The sequence below is a fragment of the Aegilops tauschii genome, chromosome 7, assembly GCF_002575655.3.
Source record: "Aegilops tauschii subsp. strangulata cultivar AL8/78 chromosome 7, Aet v6.0, whole genome shotgun sequence".
Classification (NCBI taxonomy): Eukaryota; Viridiplantae; Streptophyta; class Magnoliopsida; order Poales; family Poaceae; genus Aegilops; species Aegilops tauschii.
In genome coordinates this window covers 154,293,142-154,315,810 of record NC_053041.3, presented here as the reverse complement: position 1 = coordinate 154,315,810, position 22,669 = coordinate 154,293,142, and the positions used below count along the sequence as shown (strand labels likewise).

The 22,669-nt window shown below is 43.4% G+C and overlaps 2 protein-coding genes across 3 annotated transcripts; one reads left to right on the top strand and one right to left on the bottom strand.

The window, feature by feature from the left end:
* Positions 1-315: 315 nt before the first annotated feature.
* Positions 316-15,217, top strand: LOC109765494 (probable serine/threonine-protein kinase SIS8). 2 transcript variants are annotated; one of them, XM_073505648.1, is made up of 15 exons: positions 316-1,126; positions 1,869-2,306; positions 2,680-2,783; positions 2,906-4,251; positions 4,567-4,607; positions 5,822-5,890; positions 6,403-6,503; positions 7,399-7,477; positions 7,579-7,677; positions 7,758-7,826; positions 8,768-8,817; positions 8,902-9,082; positions 11,618-11,647; positions 13,794-13,811; positions 14,831-15,217. In XM_073505648.1, the coding sequence occupies exons 1-15, from the start codon at positions 626-628 to the stop codon at positions 14,945-14,947; spliced, it is 3,243 nt and encodes a 1,080-aa protein (XP_073361749.1). In that variant the 5' UTR covers positions 316-625; the 3' UTR covers positions 14,948-15,217. The 2 variants fall into 2 exon arrangements, with proteins under 2 accessions (XP_073361749.1, XP_020179867.1); XM_020324278.4 differs by lacking the exons at positions 13,794-13,811; positions 14,831-15,217 and having other exon boundaries at positions 8,902-9,078; positions 10,692-11,650.
* Positions 15,218-16,624: 1,407 nt separating this feature from the next.
* LOC109765496 (protein FATTY ACID EXPORT 5) lies at positions 16,625-18,910 on the bottom strand. The gene is made up of 3 exons (XM_020324280.4): positions 18,568-18,910; positions 17,216-17,303; positions 16,625-16,890 (listed from the first exon to the last, which is right to left on the bottom strand). The coding sequence occupies exons 1-3, from the start codon at positions 18,764-18,766 to the stop codon at positions 16,818-16,820; spliced, it is 360 nt and encodes a 119-aa protein (XP_020179869.1). The 5' UTR covers positions 18,767-18,910; the 3' UTR covers positions 16,625-16,817.
* Positions 18,911-22,669: the final 3,759 nt, after the last annotated feature.

Here is a 22,669-nt window from a genome sequence, read left to right as displayed (position 1 = left end):
AGTTTTTCCCGTCGCTTTCCTCGGCCGCTTCCGCGAGCAGTCACGGCGACGTCACGTCCGCGGGCCGCACGTCCCCTCTCCCTGCCGCGCGGGCGCTCACCTCGCCCGGACCCACCCGTCATCGGCACGAGGTGCGCATAGTCCTGTCCCAGCCAGCCGTGCCCCGCTCGCCCGCAACGGGCGAGAACTTTCCCTGTTACCCCAAACAAAACTTTCTTTATTGATTGCGCACAGTGCGCACCAATCGCGCTCAAGCGCCGATTTACCAGTGATTTTTCTACATTTAAAATGGAATTAAGCTAAGAGCACCCCGTCGGCTACACAGAAAGGAAAAAAAGAGTGTGGCGCGGCCGCAAGCAAGCGGGCAGCCGCCGGCCGGTGGCAGCGGAGCAAATAGTAAGCTGGGGTTAAGTTAATGCGGCTTTGGGCCGCTCGTAAGCAGCAGCAGCAGCAGGTCAATACCGCCTCCTCTTCGCTACAGGGGGAGGCTATAGCCTATAGCCGCTTCGTCTCCTCAGCCTGCCTGCCTGCATCCGGAGCGATGTCGGATCCGCCACCGCCCCAGCACCACCACCACCGCAGCAGATAGCGCCGGCGGCGGCGGCGTCGGCGGCGGGCGTGCGCGATGAAGAACTTCCTCAGGAAGCTTCACATCGGCGACTCCGCCGGCGACGGCGCCTCGTCGCCCGCGCCTCCCCTCCCGTCCTCCAAAAAGGGCGGCGGCGGCGGGGGAGCCGGGGGCCACCACGCATCCTCTGGAATCTCGAGCTGGCTCAGCTCCGTGGCCGGGCGCCCGCACCCGCCGCAGCCGCCCTTGCTGGCGGCTGCGGCTGCGGCGGCGGTGGAGACGGAGGCGGAGGAGCTGGCGCTGGCGTCGTCGATTGGGGAGAGGCAGGCGGAGGAGGAGACGGCGAGGAGGGACGAGCGGAAGGAGGACAGGAAGAGGGAGATTGAGAAGCAGGAGAAGCGGGAGGACGAGCTGGAGGAGTACCACATGCAGCTGGCGCTGGAGATGAGCGCGCGGGAGGACCCCGAGGCGATGCAGATCGAGGTGGCCAAGCAGATCAGCCTCGGCTCCTGCCCGCTCCAGAGCTCCGCTGCCGAGGTCGTCGCCTTCCGCTACTGGGTAACTAATCCCTTCCTCCTCCGTCCTCTGATCCTACACATTCGCATTGTATTTGTAACTGCGATGGGATCTTACTCGTGCTCTGATGATGCGACTTGTCCGTTGGATTGCTCAAGTACCCAGTAGGTTAGCTGAAACCAGATTGTATCACACATTTCATTTGTTTGCTGAAAATACGTGCCCAACATGGTGTTGTTCTTCCGATGACTGTTCAATTCAATCGTCACCGAAGGGATGGACCAATTTTTTTGTTGCTACTGTAGTAAGGCAACTTAGCTGGATATATATGGTATATGCTCCTTCGCTTCACTGGTTGCTCCACAATGATGTTTGTGACTTGTGAGCAATAGCACCTGGGTTCGAGGACGACCAGGGCTCAATCGACTGTGGATTTCTTAATTCCCAGCCTAAACCGTGAGCCATAGATTCTCATCCAACTGTAAAAAAGGGGGGGAAACATGTTGATGCTATTCTGATGGCTACGCACAGTTCACTGATATAAGTTCTAAGTCGATTTCATTATCAAATCCAAATGAAATAATGAGCCAACCTGCTACTTTCGAAGATATGGGCTAACAGTAATTTGTGTAGTGAACACTCAACCAATAGTCCTGGAACATCCACCACTGATCATTTCCGTAATTAGAGAGTAGAGACTGTTAAGTGAATATTGTCCTACATTTTTGCTATTCTTACAATTTTCTTACTTGCCTTATATGGTAGATTTGTTCGTGCTTCACAGAGTTTCAGTGCCCTTAGCTATGACGACAAAATATTGGATGGTTTCTATGACATTTGGGCCACTGGGGGCAAGCCCGCACTGCGAACCATACCCTCTCTGATGGAGCTGCATCAGCAACCTTTTTCTCTTGGAGCTAAAACAGAAGCTGTGTTGGTCAACAGAGCACAAGACTCTGAACTTGTAGACCTTGGGCAGAAGGCACTCATCATGGCCGTTGACTTCCGCTCTCAAACTTCACATTCTGTTGGCCGTGTTTTAATTCAGAGGCTAGCTATTTTAGTGGCAAACCACATGGGTGGGCCAGTTGTTGATCCAGAAAACGTGCTGTTGAAGTACCAGAATATGAGTAGTTCTCTGAGAGCTAGTATTAGAAGCTCCGTCATGCCTCTTGGCCGCCTCACAATTGGCCTGGCTCGTCACCGTGCGCTGCTTTTTAAGGTCAGTAACTTACTTCATTGTTTTTTTTTTTTTGACACCTAGTAACTTATTTCATTGTGGCCAGCTCCTTTATGTAATTACAAAGTTTATCTGATGGGATATAGAATACATGAAAAGTGTTAAGGTCCATCTATTTCTCAAATGCAATACCTGATCTATTTTCTCAAATTTAAGTTCAGTAGATAAATTCACGTGAGCATATTCTTCCTCTCCTTGTCCCAGCAGTAGCACATAACCTGACTATATTCTTGTTGTACACTTCCTTGTCCTTGAGCTGAATTTCACGTGAGCATACACACAAGACTTGTCCTTTAGTCAATTAGTTGTCGATGACAGCATGTTAATACCCACTTCTGTGCAAACATGAACCTAGGTGTTGGCCGACAACCTTGATGTTCCTTGTCGACTAGTCAAAGGAAGGCAGTACACTGGATCAGACGATGGAGCCTTGAACATTGTGAAATTGAATGATGGAAGGTACTTATTGATTCCTTGACAGATTTTTATGTTACGCCACTTTTGCAGTGAGAAAAATGGAGAGTTGCATTACATTAATACATTGTCATGGTATTACATGTACTACTTTCACATTTTTGCAGGGAATACATTGTCGATCTCATGTCAGATCCTGGTACTCTTATTGCTTCAGACGGTGCAGACTTGGGTAGAGAATTTGAAGAAAGTTCCTTTGCAGATAACCACCAAGGTGACAAAGATGACAGCAACACTCAGTTGGGATCCTCTATTAGTGAACCTTCAAGTTCTGTGTGTGGTTCTTTTGAAAACGAGTCAAAAGGATCCACACCTACCAATGTTGTGGATCCGTATTGTGTAACAACTAGCCAGACTCGTAACCAAGGATCTTTGCAATCAAGTTCATTGGGGGAACTATCAGCTGGCTCACATGCTAGTGAAAGTTTGCCTATTATCAAGGAATCTAGAAATGCAGACCATACCTTGGCTGTGAAGAACAAAGAAAAGCCGACTGCAGCAAATAAGTCATCGTCAAGTTCACCTTCGTCTTCTGAGGTGGGTAGCGCTCCAGCTGTAAGGAGGACGAAGGTGAAAGATGTCTCAGAGTATATGATTAGTGCTGCAAAAGATAACCCCCAGTTAGCTGAGAAGATCCATGCTGTATTACTAGAAAATGGAGTTGTGCCACCACCTGATTTGTTTTCAGAAGAATCTAGGGAACAACCAAAAGACCTAATTGTGTACGACACATCTCTGTTTCAAACAAAAGGTGAAATGATAAAGCGGATGAATGAGCTTGAATCCACATCACATGATGAAAGTGATCATGGTCCTTCGTTGCCACCTCATCCTGGATATGAACACCAAACAAAGGCTGTTCCTTATCGGCCTAAACCTGTCCAAGGAATGGGTATTTATCACCCCTCAAATTTCCATGATAACAGTAATCCATCTTTACCTCTGTATGAATCATCTGCACTTGCCCGGGAATACCCATTTCAACTTATAAAGCAAATGCCTGTTACAGCTGCTGCAGTTGCAACTGCTGCAGTGGTTGCATCTTCAATGGTTGTTGCTGCAGCTAAATCTAAAAGTGATATTAAACTAGATGTGCCTGTTGCTGCTGCTGCCACTGCTGCTGCTGTTGTTGCTACATCCGCTGCTGTTAAACAGTATGAATACATGGATCCGGGTTGTCAATTGATTAGCTTGCCTAGTTCTTCGGAGGCAAATGGACCAGTCCATAGAGTTCGACCTGACTGCTGGGATAAAGACCAGCTGGAAGTTGATCATGGACAAGAAAATGCTCTCGAGCAAGGAAATGCTTTGGTTGAAGTGCCTCGGGAAGCTGAACGGATCTCTGACAAGTCAATCGGGACAGAGAGTGTAAGATCTGATGTAACTATGGACGATGTCGCAGAGTTTGAGATCCAATGGGAAGAAATTGTTCTAGGAGAACGTGTTGGGCTAGGTAAAATTATCTCGATTTTCTGTAAATTATCATTTTTCATAGCTCTGCTGATATTTTAACTATGTGAGTCTTTGTAGTATTACCGAGCTACCATTCACCAGACATTGTTATCCTATGACATAACGTAAAACATACCCTGTAATAGTGTTGTATTGCCCTTGAAAAAAATTGTTCTATTTTATTATTTTCCCACTTTCTTTTCTTTTGTGCCTCACATGGCTTTCCCACGAGACAGCATAAAGATCTTCGTAAAAGATGTTGTATTGTAATATGCTGTTCTTTGGACTAACGTCCTTCTCCTCTTCTGTGCTTCAGGATCTTTTGGAGAAGTGTACAGAGGGGAATGGCATGGAACAGTAAGTTTTTCATTTAAATGGCTCATTGTATCTGGAAATCAATTCAACTTGCTTGGTACAATGTAACGTATTTCGAAATTATCACCAGGTTGGAATAATGAGCTTACACTTTTGGTCTAATGAGTTTAACTCCAATCAAGAAAAATGGGGTGTTTGTATCATAGTCACAACGTAATTGCTAAGGATTAGCAAGAAATCTAACTTCCGACCGTGTATAACTTAGCAACGACGAATCATCTTCTTCACTTCAACACTATCAACTCTTGTTACAAATTGCACCTAGATACCTGATTGCATTCTCAGGCATCAAATAATGTTTGCTGGTAATGTAATCATGGATGCCTCGTGCATGAAACAGTGCCTACCACTTTATCTTCCACAGTTCATTCATTGCTTCCAGCCTGTGCTGGAAACTAGCATTATATTTCTGTACATGTCATTCCGCTGAGACACAGGGTGTTCCTCTGGCTTGCTTTCAATGGCTGCCTCAACACCGTGCTGGCTTGCTTCCAGCCTGTCCTCATGCTAGATGTGATTGTTGTCCTGCAGTTGGATGATGGACCTATCTACCACATTATGCTTCACTATGATAGTGCCCAAAGAGTCGGACAGCAACTGTCTTTGAACCGCTTGGTTTCGCGCTCGGCCACCGTTGGTGTTACTGTGGGAGCATGATGCATGCGCTGGCAGGAGTGCTATGTGAATCATCATTCCTGTCTGTTTGCTGCCTGTGCCCTGCACCTGCGGAAGGCGTGGAATATGCTGATCTTCGGCAACAAATCATTACTCTGGCCAATATCGCTTGGTTGATGCATGATGACTTTCAGCTCTGGACTTCAGTGACAAGTGAAGCCTGTCCATGATAGCTTGGACTGTCCTGCTTGACCTCAACTAGTACTGACAAATTCATGACTTTTCCTGCTTTCCTTTGTTTCCTTCGCTTGGGTGGTGGCCAGTTTTTCCGTCTGTTGCTGCTTTTGTTTCACTTCTGCTTTTAATCCTCACCGCTTTGTAACTTATGGTCTGTAACAGTTGTTTTCAATATAATGATAAGATAGAGACTCCTACCTTTTGCCTCAGATAATAATCATGGACCAATTAAAATTTGATCTAGCTATCATTCCTTCTCGGTCACTCTGTTTTCTTTGAGTCGTACTTCCACTACCATTTTGTAGTGTTCTTTTTTGCATCATATTAATTTTTTCCTTCTGTAGGAAGTTGCAGTCAAGAAATTCTTGCAACAGGATATTTCAAGTGATATACTGGAAGAATTAAAAGCTGAGGTATATGGCTTTCTACAACTCAAATGCCTGAAGATTAAAAATGCATTCTCTTGTAGCTGTAGTACCGATGTGCTTACTTTTTTTAATGGGAATGAACCAATCATTGTGCCCTGGAGACAGTAGTAGGGATTTAAGCATTAATATATCTTTCTGTTTGGCTGATGTTACCTTTGTATTGTAGAGAAATACATATGACTGAGTTGATAAGATGTGATCTGTATGTATGCATAGCCTGTGGCAAGAGTATTTTAGCCAATAGTCGAACTCACAATACTGTTAATTACTTAAGAATTGTCTGTTGAGCTCCCAAAAGCTCCCTCCATTGATCTTGTTTGAAAATACGACACTCATCTGCGCTCATTTATTTCCAGTCTTGAACATAATGAGTAAATAATCACACCTATATCCTTTTATTCCCAAGACATAACACCATGGATAACATGGCCGTTCCCTCTAGGACTCTCATTTCATGACCTTCTGAGTTCTGACTCCCCTTGCTATTTGTTGTATAGGTGCGGATAATGAAGAGACTGCGGCATCCAAATGTTGTTCTTTTTATGGGTGCTGTCACTCGTATACCCAACCTTTCTATCTTGACTGAATTTCTTCCGAGGTACGTTTTACTCCCTTGATGGCTTGATGCATTTTCTTTTGTTTTTTAGTGCAACTGTTTCAAAATTGAACAATACCGGGGCCAATTTACATGCCAAAGTTTCCCAGAATTTGATAATCTTGATCTAATACCTTTCCTCTAACCTTTTTTTTTGTTTTGCTAAAACGGATTAGTGATTAGTTCACAGACTGTCACCTCACTAAAAAGGAACTGAAAGAGGTTGTATTTGGCTCAAAGGTTAACAGTTGTGTGTGCTGTTCAAAGAAGTTTCAGATGAAGTTGTTGTCCCCATAGGACCAACGTGTAATTTCTTGATACAAATCAACCTCGTGAAAAGTTTATGGTCACCTGATCTTCTGGACTGTATCATCTTTGAATGAATAAAATAACAACTGGGAATATACAATCGAGGTAGCGAACTTCCAAATAATCTCCTAACGACAATTGTGAGACTCCTGACCTGATTGCCGGCTGAGAACCATACGTTGAGAGATACAATCACCCTCGGCTGAGAACAATACGTAGAGAACCTGCATATATACAATAACTCACTTTTTTTTACACACATGGAAATCAAACACTAGCTATCGTGCAGATAATTGTTGGGGAGCTAGTACTTTGGTATAATGGAGTCCACATATTTGAGTCCACGGCCTAGTAAGAGTCTGACTATATATGTATTTGAGTCTGACTATATATGTATTTGAATCCGACTATATCAGTATTTTGAGCCCTGATTCGGTTGTCATCCAAAAGGACTTCTATCACGAACTGGAGGGAGCAGTATATTTAAGCTTTCTAGATTGTGACGGTCTTAATATTTTCTCTCAGTAGACTGCTGGACTCGTTGACTACCATAATTGCTAACTGTGATATTGACAATGGCACAATGCAGAGGTAGTTTGTTTCGGTTGATCCGTCGCCCCAACAACCAGTTGGATGAAAGAAAACGTATAAGGATGGCACTTGATGTGGTATGCCTGCGTTTTTGTTATCCTAGCTCACATGTGCAGAATGTTGGACTGAATTTGACAATCTGTATCTAACTTGCCTACCTGGTTCTTGTTTGCCACAGGCCCGTGGAATGAATTATTTGCACAATTGTACCCCTGTTGTAGTTCATCGAGATTTGAAGTCACCGAATCTACTTGTTGACAAGAATTGGGTTGTGAAGGTAGTAAACAGTGATATTTTTTGGATTCTTTCTGCCATTTCTTGCTGTATAACCATTTTCATTGTCTTGTTATTATTTAGGTTTGTGATTTTGGTTTATCACGTATAAAGCACAATACCTTCCTTTCCTCAAGATCCACGGCTGGAACAGTAAGCTTGCTTGTGATTGTGTATAATTTTACATTTTCCACTAAACTAAGAATAGGAAACCTTTTTTGTTGGAGAACATAGAGTATAGACAACTTATGTGTTGGTTCTGCTTTTGTATGAACTTATTTATTTCACTGTAATGTAGGCTGAGTTTGTGCTTGCTGAGCTTTGTTGTACTGGACTTATATTATAACCTGCTGTGGGTTAGCTGCAGAAACAGAAGTTGGTTAGCTAAATGATAAAACATGCACAAGCTAGTTGAGAAAATGGGATTGTCATAATCTACATCATTGCCAAGCATAGCCATAAACATGTATATGGGTCTGTAACTTCATTGTGTAGGAAAAGTTGAAACGCTAGCCGACTTGATTTTAGAGATTGCTGTAAGTAGCTTCAGGGGTTGGGAGAAGTTTTAAAAAAAAGAAAAGATAAAATTATGTAAGGGCTTTCTATATACTCCCTCCGCCCCAAAATAAGTGTCTCAACTTCAGTACAACTTTGTACTAAGTATTACACGAAGGACCATGGTCCCTGGATAACAAACCTAGAGTACAGATTGGCCCCTGTGTGGTGGACTTTGCATACCGATTCATCATTTATTATCCGTAGTTACTTGTTTGTCTACCACTGAGTGATGCATTCCTGTGGGTATGAGACTGAGTGGATTGGAATGATGGTCAAATGATGAAATACCAGTACATCAATAAGAACACACCCTTTGATATGGCCATTTCCATGCATGTATTTAGACACAACTGGGTTATCTTGTTCCTCGACTGTGTGTTTACTGTACTATGGGCAAGTTAGCATTACATATTTTGAATGTACAAGTTCGCTATTCTCATATCTAGGGTATTCTTAAACATGGAAGTTTGCTGATCTGGTAGCTGGGTCTAGGTCAAATACTTTTACAGGTTACTGACCATGTGCATCAATTGCAGGCGGAATGGATGGCACCAGAAGTGCTTCGAAATGAACCGTCGGATGAGAAGTAAGTTATTCATGTTGCTCCCTCATATGTGTGCTTTTCCCCTATTTTATTTGACAAATGATTTATTTACCGTTTACATTGCAGATGTGATGTTTTCAGCTATGGGGTTATATTATGGGAACTTTGTACCTTGTTACAGCCATGGGAAGGTATGAATCCCATGCAAGTGGTTGGAGCTGTTGGTTTTCAGGAACGACGCCTTGATATTCCAGCCGAGGTGGATCCTGCCATAGCAGAGATAATAGAGAGATGCTGGCAGACGTTAGTATGCTTAACTTGCTTCATATACATCATTATCTGATAGAATATCACTGTTTCTATTATTTTCCTGGAGTACTTTGCTGCAATATGCTGGTCGTTTCAAGGCGTTGTGCATTTTGCTACTCACATCGTAGTTACACTAGCAACTGTGGACATATTGAATGGGAAGTACTCCCTCCGTCCCTAAATAGATCTCCTATAAATTCAGTTAAAAAGTTAACTACTTCCAAGTTTGACCAAATATATAGAAGAAGCTATTAACAACTACTCCCTCCATCCCAGAATAAGTGTCTCAATTTTAGTACTCCCTCCGTAAAGAAATATAAGATCATTATGAAAATATATTCCCTCCGTAGTTAATAAGCTATTAACAACTACTCCCTCCGTAGTGGATAAATTCATTATGAAAAAATATCTAATAGTGGATATATTGATATTGATTTGATATTGTTTATCTTCATATTTTTGTATATATGGTTGGTCAAACTTAGAAAGCGTTGCTTTTTGACTCAGTTTATACGCCAGTAGAACTTAGAAAGCATTGACTTTTTGACTCAGTTTCTACGCCATCTATTTGCGGATGGAGGCACTATACAAACAGATGTGAAAATTCATATTTAGAATATAATTTGTTCACCATATAATTATTTCTTTCCCAACCGCTCAAAGAAGAAGGCTTGGCACTAAGCATAGGTTAAATTGCGTGCCATATGCCTGCAATTTAAGTGTGTCTTAAGTCTACAATTAAGAGGTAATGGGATGGGAGATACATTCATGATTCAGATCGTAAGTTTCACACACCAAACTATTAGAAGTCGGAAGAAAAGTGGAATATGAACAATTTTGCTTAACTTTTAATTGTATAAAAGGACACTAGCACCCCTAGAGAAAATATCGCCCTCTTTTGCATGCTAGAGAAAGCTAGTGGTGCTATGCCTACTTGCCAAAGAACATCATGTTTCTGTTTTTCCTTACAAGCGAAGTTCTAGATGACACTTTTATTGGGATATTTGTATTTTCGGGTTTTTTGTAGTTGCTAGTTTCTGGTTTAGAAGTCGAATCTTGTAAGCTTGTTCAGATATCAAATTTGTATGTTCTCTTCTTGCATGATAAATTGTTAGAAGTTCCTATAATATTTCCACTTGTATAAAATGGTAATCCCTCCATCCCAAAATAAGTGTCTCAAGTCTCAACTCTAGTACAACTTGTACTAGAGTATAAGCAAAGGAGGTACTCTTAATTTCACATTCATTTTATATGCCTAAATGTGTTCAAGAAAGAACCTATCGCCTCATTGTGTGAGGGAATAAAGTAATGACTTCGCATTATACTGAAGAAACTACATACATTTTTTTTATCACAAATACTAACATACACCATACCTGAAATAGTAAATTAGTAGTTAGTATAACAACATACATATGTTACTATGTGATGACCAATACTAAAACAACAGGTTACCATAGCCATGCTTTCAACAAAGTTGGAAAAGAAAGCGATAGTTACATGATTCTTTTCTTCTCTGCCTTATCAGTCTTACATCTCCAACTGTACTTACATATATCAATATATGCTTAGGGTCTGAATTCTGTTTGTATTTTGTCTGATTGTAGAGACCCAAAGACGCGTCCATCATTTTCAGAGATCATGGCTGCCTTAAAACGAGTATTGAAAAAATTGTCTGCCAACCAACCACGAAGACAGCGAGCACAGGAAGCAGATGACTAAGAAAAATCAGAGATCAACATCAGCTGATAACATAAACAAAAAGGGTGCATTGGTTTTTCCTGCCGTCCACCAGCTGTCCGTCTGTAACTATACCATTCTTTGTATAGCTCCAACAAATGCTTGCCAGTGATGGAAAAGGTGAGATTTTGGTCGTTTTACCCTCCAAAGACAGCTGTAAATTTTCCAGTGAAGCTGGCAGAAATCTGCCGAGCATTACTGCTTCAGTCCATCTATTGGGTGGAAGACAATCCAAAAAATAAACACATCCATCAAGCAAAGGAAAAGTAAGGAAAAAGGAAGAAAAAAATCCAGGACAGTTAGTCCACAATAGTGATGTTGGGCAATGTCATAACGAAGTTGAGATTTCAGAGTCAGCGTGTCAGGTAGAATGGGATCCTCCTTTGTTTAGTTATATGTCTTCAGTTTTCCAGCCAAAGTTGGATGATTCATGTTTATTCGGCAGAAAGATGCTATTGATACGTTCACCTTGAGCATCAAGAGGCACCGTGGCCAGGGCCTTGTGTATATCACACCATGGCAAATTTGTCTGAATTGGCAGTTAGATTTCCAAAGAAAATCTCTGCTGTTTGTGCTAAAATCACTATTCTTTACAGCAGCAGTGTTGATTCTTCTCTCTTTTTCTTTTTGCTGTAACAAGTGTACAAAAATATCCCATAGAATAGGGTGCTAATTGATCCAACATGAACTGTATGCATTTACCCCTGATTTTTTTTTGAAACTCCCCTGAAATTAGGTGGCAAGGAAGAGTCTAATATGTTGCCACATTTCCTTGTTTTCTATATGTGCCCAGATTTACCTTATTTATAATACTGGTGCTCAGGTAGTTGAGTTGCTCCTGGAGTAGTGGTATGCCATTATCATGATTTATGGTAGGAACCGTGAGAAAGAAAATGTTTTATTTGAACATACAAATTGCTCTTTTTAGATAAAACTATACTTATTTATTAGTTTTCTATAACTGCCCTGTAGTTAGAAATATTTAAGGTCACCTAGGTAATAGGACGACATATGAAATAAACGATATGTTATTGTGCTGATGTTTCCTGGGAGGGCATGGCACAATGAATGTTTTTTCCGGAAATATTATGCGAGTATGGAGGATTTGTCGTGCTTATCAACTAAACTTGACATCCTTAGCCAACATAATCCGCTATGCAATTGTTCACAATTGCCATGCTCGGCTAAGTTGGTCCTAAAGAAAAATAGTGGAAATCATGCATAGATGAGAAAGTTATGTTTGGCGGAGAGGGTGTCGGGTTGCAGTAGACCATCACCACCACTTCACCACGATTTATTCGCGATGAATGACGAACAGAGCATGCGATGGTCTCTATTGGCCTCGCAGCCGGAACTGCCCTGTTCGACCATGATCAACTCCAAGAGTGTGTACTCCCATACATTTTGGCGAGTCTTCTCCAGTAAAAGTCACGGTAAACACACACGACAGTCACCTTATTACCCGGTGCGCGGTCACATGATTTTGGTGACGCGGTCACCCAGGCCATGGCGCCCGGCAGCCGAACGTGCCGTTTTCACCCGACGCGAGCGGTCGCTCCCGATGGGAAACCACCCATCCATACCCCCGGTGCCGCGCGTCCAGCGTGCCCTGTCGGCAGCTCGTCTTGAACACCTCACCCGGTGTCCCGGTCACCCCCAGTGCCAGTCCCACCGCCCAGCCACTCACCACGTGCACCCCGCCACTCCCACCACAGATCTCGCGTCCACCCCGACACGTCGCCGACGCGCTAATAATCGATCGCATCCCATCGCCCATCGCAGCATAAGCACGCGCGCCCTCTGGACTCCCAGGTCACACACCACTCCTTCCCCTCCCCTGATCTCCCCGCCGCGCCGATCCCCCCACCAGCGCAGCAGCAGCCATGGCGACCGCCTACAACCTCCGGTCCCGCGACGAGCCGGACGACTTCGACGAGTTCGACTCCACGCCCTACGGCGGCGGCTACGACCTCTTCGTCACCTTCGGCCGCCCGCTCCCGCCCTCCGACGAGACCTGCTACCCCTGCTCCGCCCCCTCCACCTCCTACGACGCGCCCCACTACGCCGCCGAGGAGCCCTCCCCCTACGCCCACCACCAGAAGCCGCAGCCCGCCTACGGCTTCCGCCCCCAGAACGAGCAGCAGCAGCAGCCTTCCTACGGCCGCGAGGACGACGACTCCGGCTACGTATCCAAGCCCAAGCCCAAGCCCCAGCCCGCGTACGGCTTCCGCCCCCAGGCGGAGGAGGAGCAGCGCCCGTCCTACGGCGGCGGCGGGGAGGAGGATGACTCCGGCTACGGATCCAAGCCGCAGCCCGCCTACGGCTTCCGCCCCCAGCAGGAGGAGCAGCCGGCCTACGGCTCTGGCTACGGGTCCAAGCCCCAGCGCTCCCAGGAGGACACCTACGGATCTGGCTACGGCCGGAAGCCGCAGCAGGAGGAGCCCGCCTACGGGTCCGGGTACGGCTCCGGCTACGGGAGGAAGCCGCAGGCCGAGGAGAGCTACGGATCTGGGTACGGGAACACGACGCAGCCGGAGGAGGGCTACGGCTCCGGCTACGGGTCCAAGCCGCAGGTGGAGCAGACCTACGGCGGGTCGGAGTACGGCTCTGGGTACGGAAGGAAGCCGCAGGTGGAGGAGAGCTATGGGTCGGGGTACGGAAGCAGGCCGCAGGGGGGAGAGGAGTATGGTAGTGCTGGGTATGGTGGGAGGAAGACTGAGGAGGAGGGCTATGGTGGTTCTGGGTATGGATCTGGGAGGAAGGTGCAAGAGGAGGATGAAGGTGCCTATGGCTCTGGTGGGTACCAGAAGCCCAAGCCGTATGGAGAGGAGACTCAGGCTTCGTATGGTGGTGGGTATGAGAAGCCCAGCTACGGCGGGGGGAACTATGGCCGCAAGAAGCAGGTAAGCTCCTGCCCGTTTCCGTTCACTGTTTTGAGCATATGATTTTGTTACAATTAACTTGTTTAGGCAATGGTCAAGGATCATGTAAGCTCCTGCCCTTGTGCGTTTGCTGTTTTGTGCCTATGCATTTTTGTTGTGATTAACTTGTTTAGTGAGTGGTCAAGGAAAGGTTAGACGATTATTACTTGTTGTAGTGGTTGCGAATTGCAATTATGTCTTGCATCAAGAGGGAGATATGGATGCAATCGTTTTTTGCCATTCAACTGCATGTGGTTAGCCGACAACAGGTGGTGGATTTTGATAGGATTAGAGTTAGCATGCCAATGCACAATTTAGAACTCATGCTTTATATGTGGTCAAGAAAAAGAAAAGTTGCTTGTATAGTAGATTTAAACGCTGGAAAGTGAAAAATGTTTTGCTGAATAGTACAGTTATACTAACATGAACAGTTCTGTTCAGCTGGTCCATTGAAATGCTTGGTGCAATGGGGATTTTTTTCTTGTTCCCAGTACTCAATAAGCATGCTCACGTGTCTACTAGAAATTGAGTTAGTTTAATCTGTAATGTTACTTTTGAGCATTGACAACACTGATTGATTTTATATGTGGTATTTCTTTTGATTATTTGACAGTAGTGATTTGACTCTATGTGGTACTTTTTTGTTGTGCAAATTCATCATTTACTTAAATACTGATATGGTTGTAAATTAATCTGGTATATGCTATGTTGTCTCCCAGAAGAATTAGAAATGTAGCTAAACAAATTAGAAAATCACACTAATGGTTATTCGTCTAAGATTGAACACCTAGCTTTAAGAATGCAATCTTATGACCATACTGATCGTACATTTCTTAACTTATCATCTGTGTACTTGAGTAAATGCAATCTTTGTAAATTTAAGCTAAAAAAATTGTGGCATAGCCCTCAGCAATAGGAGTATTGTTTGCAATCTTGCTTGTACCACCTTTTCGCTATATTCTTTTCCCTTTTTTTGGTGCACTTCTTGAAGCAGACAAACATTATGCTTCCTGTAGAAGCAATCTCTTATGTTATAATCAGATATTTCTCATCGACCCTAAATATTTCGTGCTGCTTCTTTACAGGATGACGACTCTGATGATGAGAAGAAGAACCGTTACGCGAAGCGCGATGACTCGGATGATGAGAAGGAGCGTTACGAGAAGCACCACCACCACCGCCGCCACAACTACGACGACTAAGCATCCAGCATGGTCTTGACCTGCTGCCATCGCCCCCACATCTCGCTACTACACGAATAAAGATTGGTCTTGTTTCCCTTGTTGGTGCCGGATCATTCCCCTCTTTTATGAACTTGTATGACTGCAACCTAAAGTGTGCTATGTGGGTGGTTTATATGTTTGAACTATCTCCTATCTGTGTGCTTGAGGTGATGTGCTTATGTACATGGTGCGCTGTACACTTATCAGATTGCTGTGTCTGAGACTCCGAAACTTGGTTCTGCTTCGTCATTTGATCTTTGCCTGCTCCTCTTTGAACTATTGGAACTTGCTGGGCATGATTATCCGTTGTAGACTCTGTGCTGCTATCGCTGTGCTTGGCGCTGCCCCTGGCGCTCCGCTTGGCGACAGTGACAGCTGGCAGGACCTGCGCCCGAGGTTTCTCCATGGTGGACGTCCCAGTTTGCTCATTTTTGTGAAGCTTTGCAGATTTTGCATACACTTGTTTAAAAGTCCACAAACTCCACGCTCGTTTAAACTTTATGAACTTATTACTTACTCTCAAGGATCTTTTTTTTAACTTACTACTCTCAAGGTTCTAATAAGGTAATATCAGCACAAGATTTTATGTCATACTACATATATTTCCCATCAGAGTTTTTGAAGGAAGCATATAAGGCATATTTATTGAAAGGTTTTTCCACGCGAGTTATCAAAGAGGCAATAACCATTATATATGATGTACCATTATTTTTCTGTTTTCTCACTGAGTTTGAATAAGTTTTAACAACACATCGAGCACATTTTTCCCATGGATTTTTAAGAGCTTTTTCAAAGGCTTAAGGGGTATTCTTCCCTCATTCTAAGCACGAGCACTGATATGCGCACAACACTATGCACACGATTCTTGAATGACAAATCCAATAAGGCCATCCATGCATGGCAACAAACGGCAGCACACCGCTAGATGAGCCATCGTGCAATGGTTGTGTGCACAGCAGTTCCATTATAAGCTCTCTTGTAACAATCGCGTTCACAATCGCGCCCCCCCCCCCCCCCCCCCCCCCCCCCCCCTCTCTTGTAACAGTCGCCCCTTCAGGGCATATTAAATATGTAACTGTAATCGACGAATAATGCACACAATGTTACTGCTCATCGTCTCTTCATTTTTACAGCAACCTTGACAATGGACCACTTGAAACAGCCTCATCGTCTTTGTGATGGCAACTGTGCGCACATCGGATCAGCCACACAGGAAAATGTTCTGGACCACCAATAGGCAAAGCAGTCAAAAACAATGGTGCCTAGCTAGGCTGTTGGTTGGTTACCTGCCGCATTGTCTTCAACCTCCAAAGCTCAAGAAAGGAACATTAGTCAAGCTATAAGATTAGTAGGCGCGCGAATGTGGCGAGTCACGCCCTTGCTTGTATGGGTCGACTGGAACAGCGCACAACACGTTGGTTCCGAAACTCCCTATGGTGATAGCTAGCATTGTTGATTCTGAATGTAATCATCACGATTGATTTATGAAGTTCCTTTCCAACAAAAAAAAATCCAAAGCTGGGGGGGCCTACGTAGAAGTTTTAAGCCGTGTAACTTATGCCATCACACACCATATGATCCAGACAGCAATTCTCCACGATTAATCGAAGAACAAGAAATCAGGCGTATTTACTTTTGCTCAATGACAACAGGCAATTAAGACAAGTTTGCGCCTCAGCGAAGCACAATTGAAATGTTAGTTCATTTACATGGTGAATACTTTCCAGGTCCGCATACAAAACATTTGAGCAAAGGTGCAAGCACAACATAGAGCATCAGTTAAGTTACAATTCGAATGCAGAACACAATATGCCATATGGTCTTTGAGTTTGGCCAAGCACCGTCTGGTCTACTCTTTCTTTGGCGAGAAATGGTTGCCACCGGTAGCAATTTTGAATAGATAGAATGCCGACATCAGAGCACTGTGACGGCGAACAAATTAGCTCTGTCAGAGATGCATATTGTGTTCACAGCAGCGACATAAATGAAATATATGAAAATTCTTCACATGGCGCTACCAGATGCACAATGTTGTACTCCCTCCGTTCCTAAATATTTGTCTTTCTAGAGGTTTCAACAAGTAACTACATACGGAGCAAAATGAGTGAATCTATACTCTAAAATATGTCTATATACATCCGTATGTGGTAACCATTTGAAATCTCTAGAAAGACAAATATTTAGGAACGGAGGGAGTATAATCCAGTGGGGGTGCATGGTTGGAAAAGAAAGAGGAAATGAGGTTACCTGAGACCAGCAACGACACCAGCCGGCATTATCTTTGAAGTTTCAAGGTATCTTTGCCCCATAACAAAGGTCAAGGCCAGTGCGCAAACTGTTTGAGACCAAAATAAATGCACGGTTAGAGCAGAAAAAACAGATCAAAGACTCATGTTTCAGGCAAGCCCACAAGAGTAGGTACATTTCTTGCATAAGCTTCCTCATTCCTAATGGGGAGGACTTCCTTTTATTTCCGGATTCACGCATTGGTGATTAACATGTTACTTTTCTACTAGAGCAAACAATGTTCCAGTTAAAGTTCTGTGGAAGGAAGATATGACGATATGCTCAAAGCATTCCAGCACAGATGTAAAAGCAAAGGTACAGTTCATTGAGTTAGAAATCTACAATCCCAAAAGACGCTTTGCTAATGAGCCTCAAACTTTGTAGTTACAAGTAACTCATTCACATTAAAGTGGATCCGAATATCAATCCAAATCAAACATCAAAATAAAATTTGGAAGGATCAAGCCAATAATCTAGCATCTACATGCTTACATGAGACAAGGCATCACAGGTTCCAGCTACACATTGACACACATTACATTAAAGAATGACGGATAACGAATTAACCTGGTCACCAGGTACTCAGACACCCCAGGACCCAAGCAAAGCGCAACTTACAATGCCAAGGGGGGCAATCAGTGCTGTGCTGTCTGATCATTCAATCGACTATGCTCAAAGTCCCATTCAGTAAAGTCTATTAACCTTTAATGTTATGATACACCGATGCAATTAACTGTAACTTTGAAGGGAGCATTTTACAGCAATGCATTCTATTATAACCACACCAGAACCATGCCTATGTCAACAAGAAGTGCTCTTGTCATGTCCTAAATGAAAATGGCTACTATGCTGAGAAATACAACTGCTACATTTATAGTTTTTATAGTGCTCAAGCACGTTCAGCGTCACTAACAACAAAGAGGAAATTTCGTGTGGTACCAATTTTCACTGACATCAGAACAGAAATCTCTAGCCCAATTTCCTGGATGCGCAATAACCACAAAATCCTGATCCTAGCCAAATCAAAATGTTGGAAACCACCGTTCTATTAGTAATTCCATTCACATTGAGATCGCGTAACTCCCATGATGCCCCGCCCACTTCGCATTAGTTGAACCAGTGACGTATCATCCACCATCAATGACAAAAACATTTTTTCTTTTTCTGAAATGATATGATCCAAAGATACAGAAACAAGAAAATGGCGAGGTAGTCTCGACACCGTGCAGCTATCCGTTTCTTTTCTTTTGTGATGAAGTATAAAGCATAAATTAAATGCGCAGTTGAAATTGGAGGAAGGGGACGGAGCGTACGGGTCTCGAGTGCGAGGGCGAGGTAGGAGTTGCGGCGCTTCTCGAAGGCCTTGAGGCTGACGAATCCTGCCAGGAGGAGAAGCCCGCCCACGCCGGCGCCGCCGGCCAGGGACGCGGTGCTGCCGCGGCGGAGGTAGCCCAGCAGGCCGCCGGCCAGGACCGCGAACCCGTAGGGGATCGTGAAGCAGAAGTCGTGCATCTCCGAAGCACCTCCGTCTCTCTCAGATCTCTCTCTCGCAGCCGAGATCTTGGAGGCCTGGCCTTTTCTTCTTCTTCCTCTGTTTTTGGTCGTCGACTTGTGCTTGTGCGCGTGGTGGTCTGCGCAGAAGGGGCCAATGGTGGTTTTCTTTGGCTTTCCACTAAAATAAGTGGCCTAGGCCGCTTTCCTTGACTGTGAGTTGGAATGGATCTCATTCACCTTCCCCGCACAAAAAGTTATGTTGCACATTTCACTTATTTCAGTACTTGTTTCAATTTCACTTTGTTTTTAGTATTTCGCATATTACATATTTCAGTATTTGAAATATTTTCAATCAAACACTTCAGTACCTATTTCAATTTTATTTCACCTGCTTTAGCACTTGTTGGTATATATTTACAACATACTCCTTCCATTCCCTAATGTAGTGCCTATAGATTTTTTTCCTCTAAAAGTCAAACTTTACAAATTTTGACCAAGTTTCTAGAGAAAATTAATTACATCTACAATACAAAATCCATACCATTGGGTACAGTCGCACATGTATTTTCATATTATATATGTGTGGCATTATAGATATAGATGGTTCCATCTCTAAACTTAGCCAAACTTAGTAAAGTTTGACTTATAGAAAAATATATAGGCTTTACATTATGGAACACATGGGAGTATATCTCAATCATTTTTATTTTTGAAACAATTAAAATCATTTCTGAAATGACTAAAATCATTTTCTAAAATAGTTGTTATCACTTGTGAAATGTATTTGAATCAATTTGTCAATAGTGAAAAACAAACAAGTTTTTTGCAGGTCTAAACATTTAAAATATATCCAATGATGGTCTTGTTTAGAAGGTCTTTTCGCTAGGATTTCAAAAATACAGAACAGTTAAAAAATGAACTTTTAGCTTAGAAGATATCAATAATCAATATATGCTAATAACAATAATAACAATAATAATAATAAGGATTTGTTCTGATTAGGAAGAGAGGGGAGTGATTCTACATGCAACTAAACCCATCTCTCTCGACATTCTCTCACACTGACTCACAAAGGAATTGAAATCGTTCTAGCTTGATACCGCGATATCGTCAAATCATCCAACCGTGCATGTAAACCATTTCGGTGGTTGTTCAAGTGTTGGCAGGTTTTTGTAAGTCGTATTGTTTCTATTGCTTATTCCACACCTTTTATGGCTAAAGTTGGCGCGAATCATGCTCAAGGTTCAATGGCAGTTCTTTGACCGCTATGCATTGTCGCCTTTAGAATTTCCAACTTTGAATAACGTATTTTTAATATAAAATCCTCTACTTTAGTTTTGTGTAAGTTATAAAAGAGAATGTGAACTATTTCTCATTTCATTAATTTTATTTTGAGCTCTCAAGATATTTTATTTTTAGAATGGGTTGCTTCCATTTCTGTGTTTGGTTGGAGAGGTGTAACGAAAACTGGACTATAGCTCTTTTCATTTAGACAAGATAAAAGTTGAAGTTTCGGCAACATTTCATTTGTATTTTCAAGACAAACAATATAACAATAGATACTGGCAAGCAACACACATAACACAATTTTCAACAACGATATCATAAGGTAGCAAGTTCATCTAAATCATTCAAAAGGAGCCAAATTCACTACAACCATACATGTTAAGTTCACATACCAAATCATCCAAAAAGAACCAATACTCACTACAACCATACATGTCAAGTTAACATACTTAACATCTGATAGCACACCGACTTGAAGTTCATTACAACCACACAACCATATCGAGAGGGGGAGAAAGGCAAGGGGTGGTAGCTGTGAGAGGGATATGGTTTGGAGGTGAGTGGGATCAAGGGGGTGGGGTGGTGAGAGCAAGTCGTTCCGCCGATTTGGAGGTACGAATTAGTTTGGCATAACGAGTGAATATGTCGTTCCAGGCCCTATCATCACTATAATCATCTCTCCATCAACATCCTCATTAGCACCGTGATAATCCCCCAAGTGCAAGGAATCATCGTAGCACTTTCCAATGATGGAAGTGTAGGTATGGAGTGTCAAACCCACAAGAAGCTAAAGGTAAGATCAATATTCTCTCAAGCCCTCTCTGCCACTGATACAACCCTACGTACACAGAGCATTTGCTTTATCTAGAAACAAGAAATAAAAGTATGTTGCGAGTATAAAGAGGTAGTTATGCAAGTAATCATAAAAGATAGGTGCTTCCTAAGCAAAGATACAATATATTACAATATAATACAAATAGCGAGTGTGGAATAATGGTGGTATGGTGTGCAGAACTGTCCCTAGGCAATTAGCTAAGTTACTAAACTGATTGCAAGTTTCCATGTGGGAGAGGCCTCTGCTAGCATGTCCACCCTTACTTGGAATTCTATGCATTTATGATTGGAACTGTTAACAAGCATCCACAACTACTAACAAGTTAATTAAGGTAAAACCCAATCATAACATTAAGATATATTTGAAGGAAATATGCCCTAGAGGCAATAATAAAGTTGTTATTTATATTTCCTTATATCATGATAAATATTTATTATTCATGCTAGAATTGTATTAACCGAAAACTTAGTACATGTGTGAATACATAGACAAACTGAGTGTCACTAGTATGCCTCTACTTGACTAGCTCGTTAATCAAAGATGGTTAAGTTTCCTAGCCATGGACATGAGTTGTCATTTGATTAACATGATCACATCATTAGAGAATGATGTGACTGACTTGACCCATCCGTTAGCTTAGCACGATGATCGTTTAGTTTGTTGCTATTGCTTTCTTCATAACTTATACATGTTCCTATGACTATGAGATTATGCAACTCCCGAATACCGGAGGAACACTTAGTGGGCTATCAAACGTCACAACGTAACTGGGTGATTATAAGGATGCTCTACAGGTGTCTCCAATGGTGTTTGTTGAGTTGGCATAGATCGAGATTAGGATTTGTCACTCCGATTGTCGGAGAGGTATCCCTGGGCCCTCTCGGTAATGCACATCACTATAAGCCTTGCAAGCAATGTGATAATGAGTTAGTTACGAGATGATGAATTACGGAACGAGTAAAGAGACTTGTCGGTAATGAGATTGAACTAGGTGTTGAGATACCGACGATCGAATCTCGGGCAAGTAACATACCGATGACAAAGGGAACAACGTATGTTGTTATGCGGTTTGACCGATAAAGGTCTTCGTAGAATATAAGGAACCAATATGAGCATCCAGGTTCCGCTATTGGTTATTGACCGGAGATGAGTCTCGGTCATGTCTACATAGTTCTCGAACCCGTAGGGTCCGCACGCTTAACGTTCGGTGACGATCGGTATTATGAGTTTATGTGTTTTGATGTACCGAAGGTTGTTCGGAGTCCCGGATGGGATCACAGACATGACGAGGAGTCTCTAAATGGTCGAGACATAAAGATCGATATATTGAAAGGCTATGTTTGGACATCAGAATGGTTCCGGGTGAGTTTGGGCATTTACCGGAGTACCGGGGGATTACCGGAACCCCCCGGGGAGTCATTGGGCCTTAATGGGCCTTAGTGGGAGAGAGGAGGAGGCGGCCAAGGTGGGGGCGCGCCCCCCAAGCCCAATCCAAATTGGGAGGGGGCCCGCCCCCCCTTTCCTTCTCTCCCTCTCCCTCTTCCTTCTTCTCCTACTCCAACTAGGGAAGGGGGGAATCGTACTCCTACCGGGAGTAGGACTCCCCCTTGGGCGCGCGATAGAGAGGGCCGGCCCTCCCCTCCTCCACTCCTTTATATACGGGGGAGGGGAACCCCATAGACACAAGTTGATTGTTTAGCCGTGTGCGGTGCCCCCTCCACAGATTTCCACCTCGGTCATATCGTTGCAGTGCTTAGGCGAAGCCCTGCGCCGGTAGCTTCATCACCACCGTCATCACG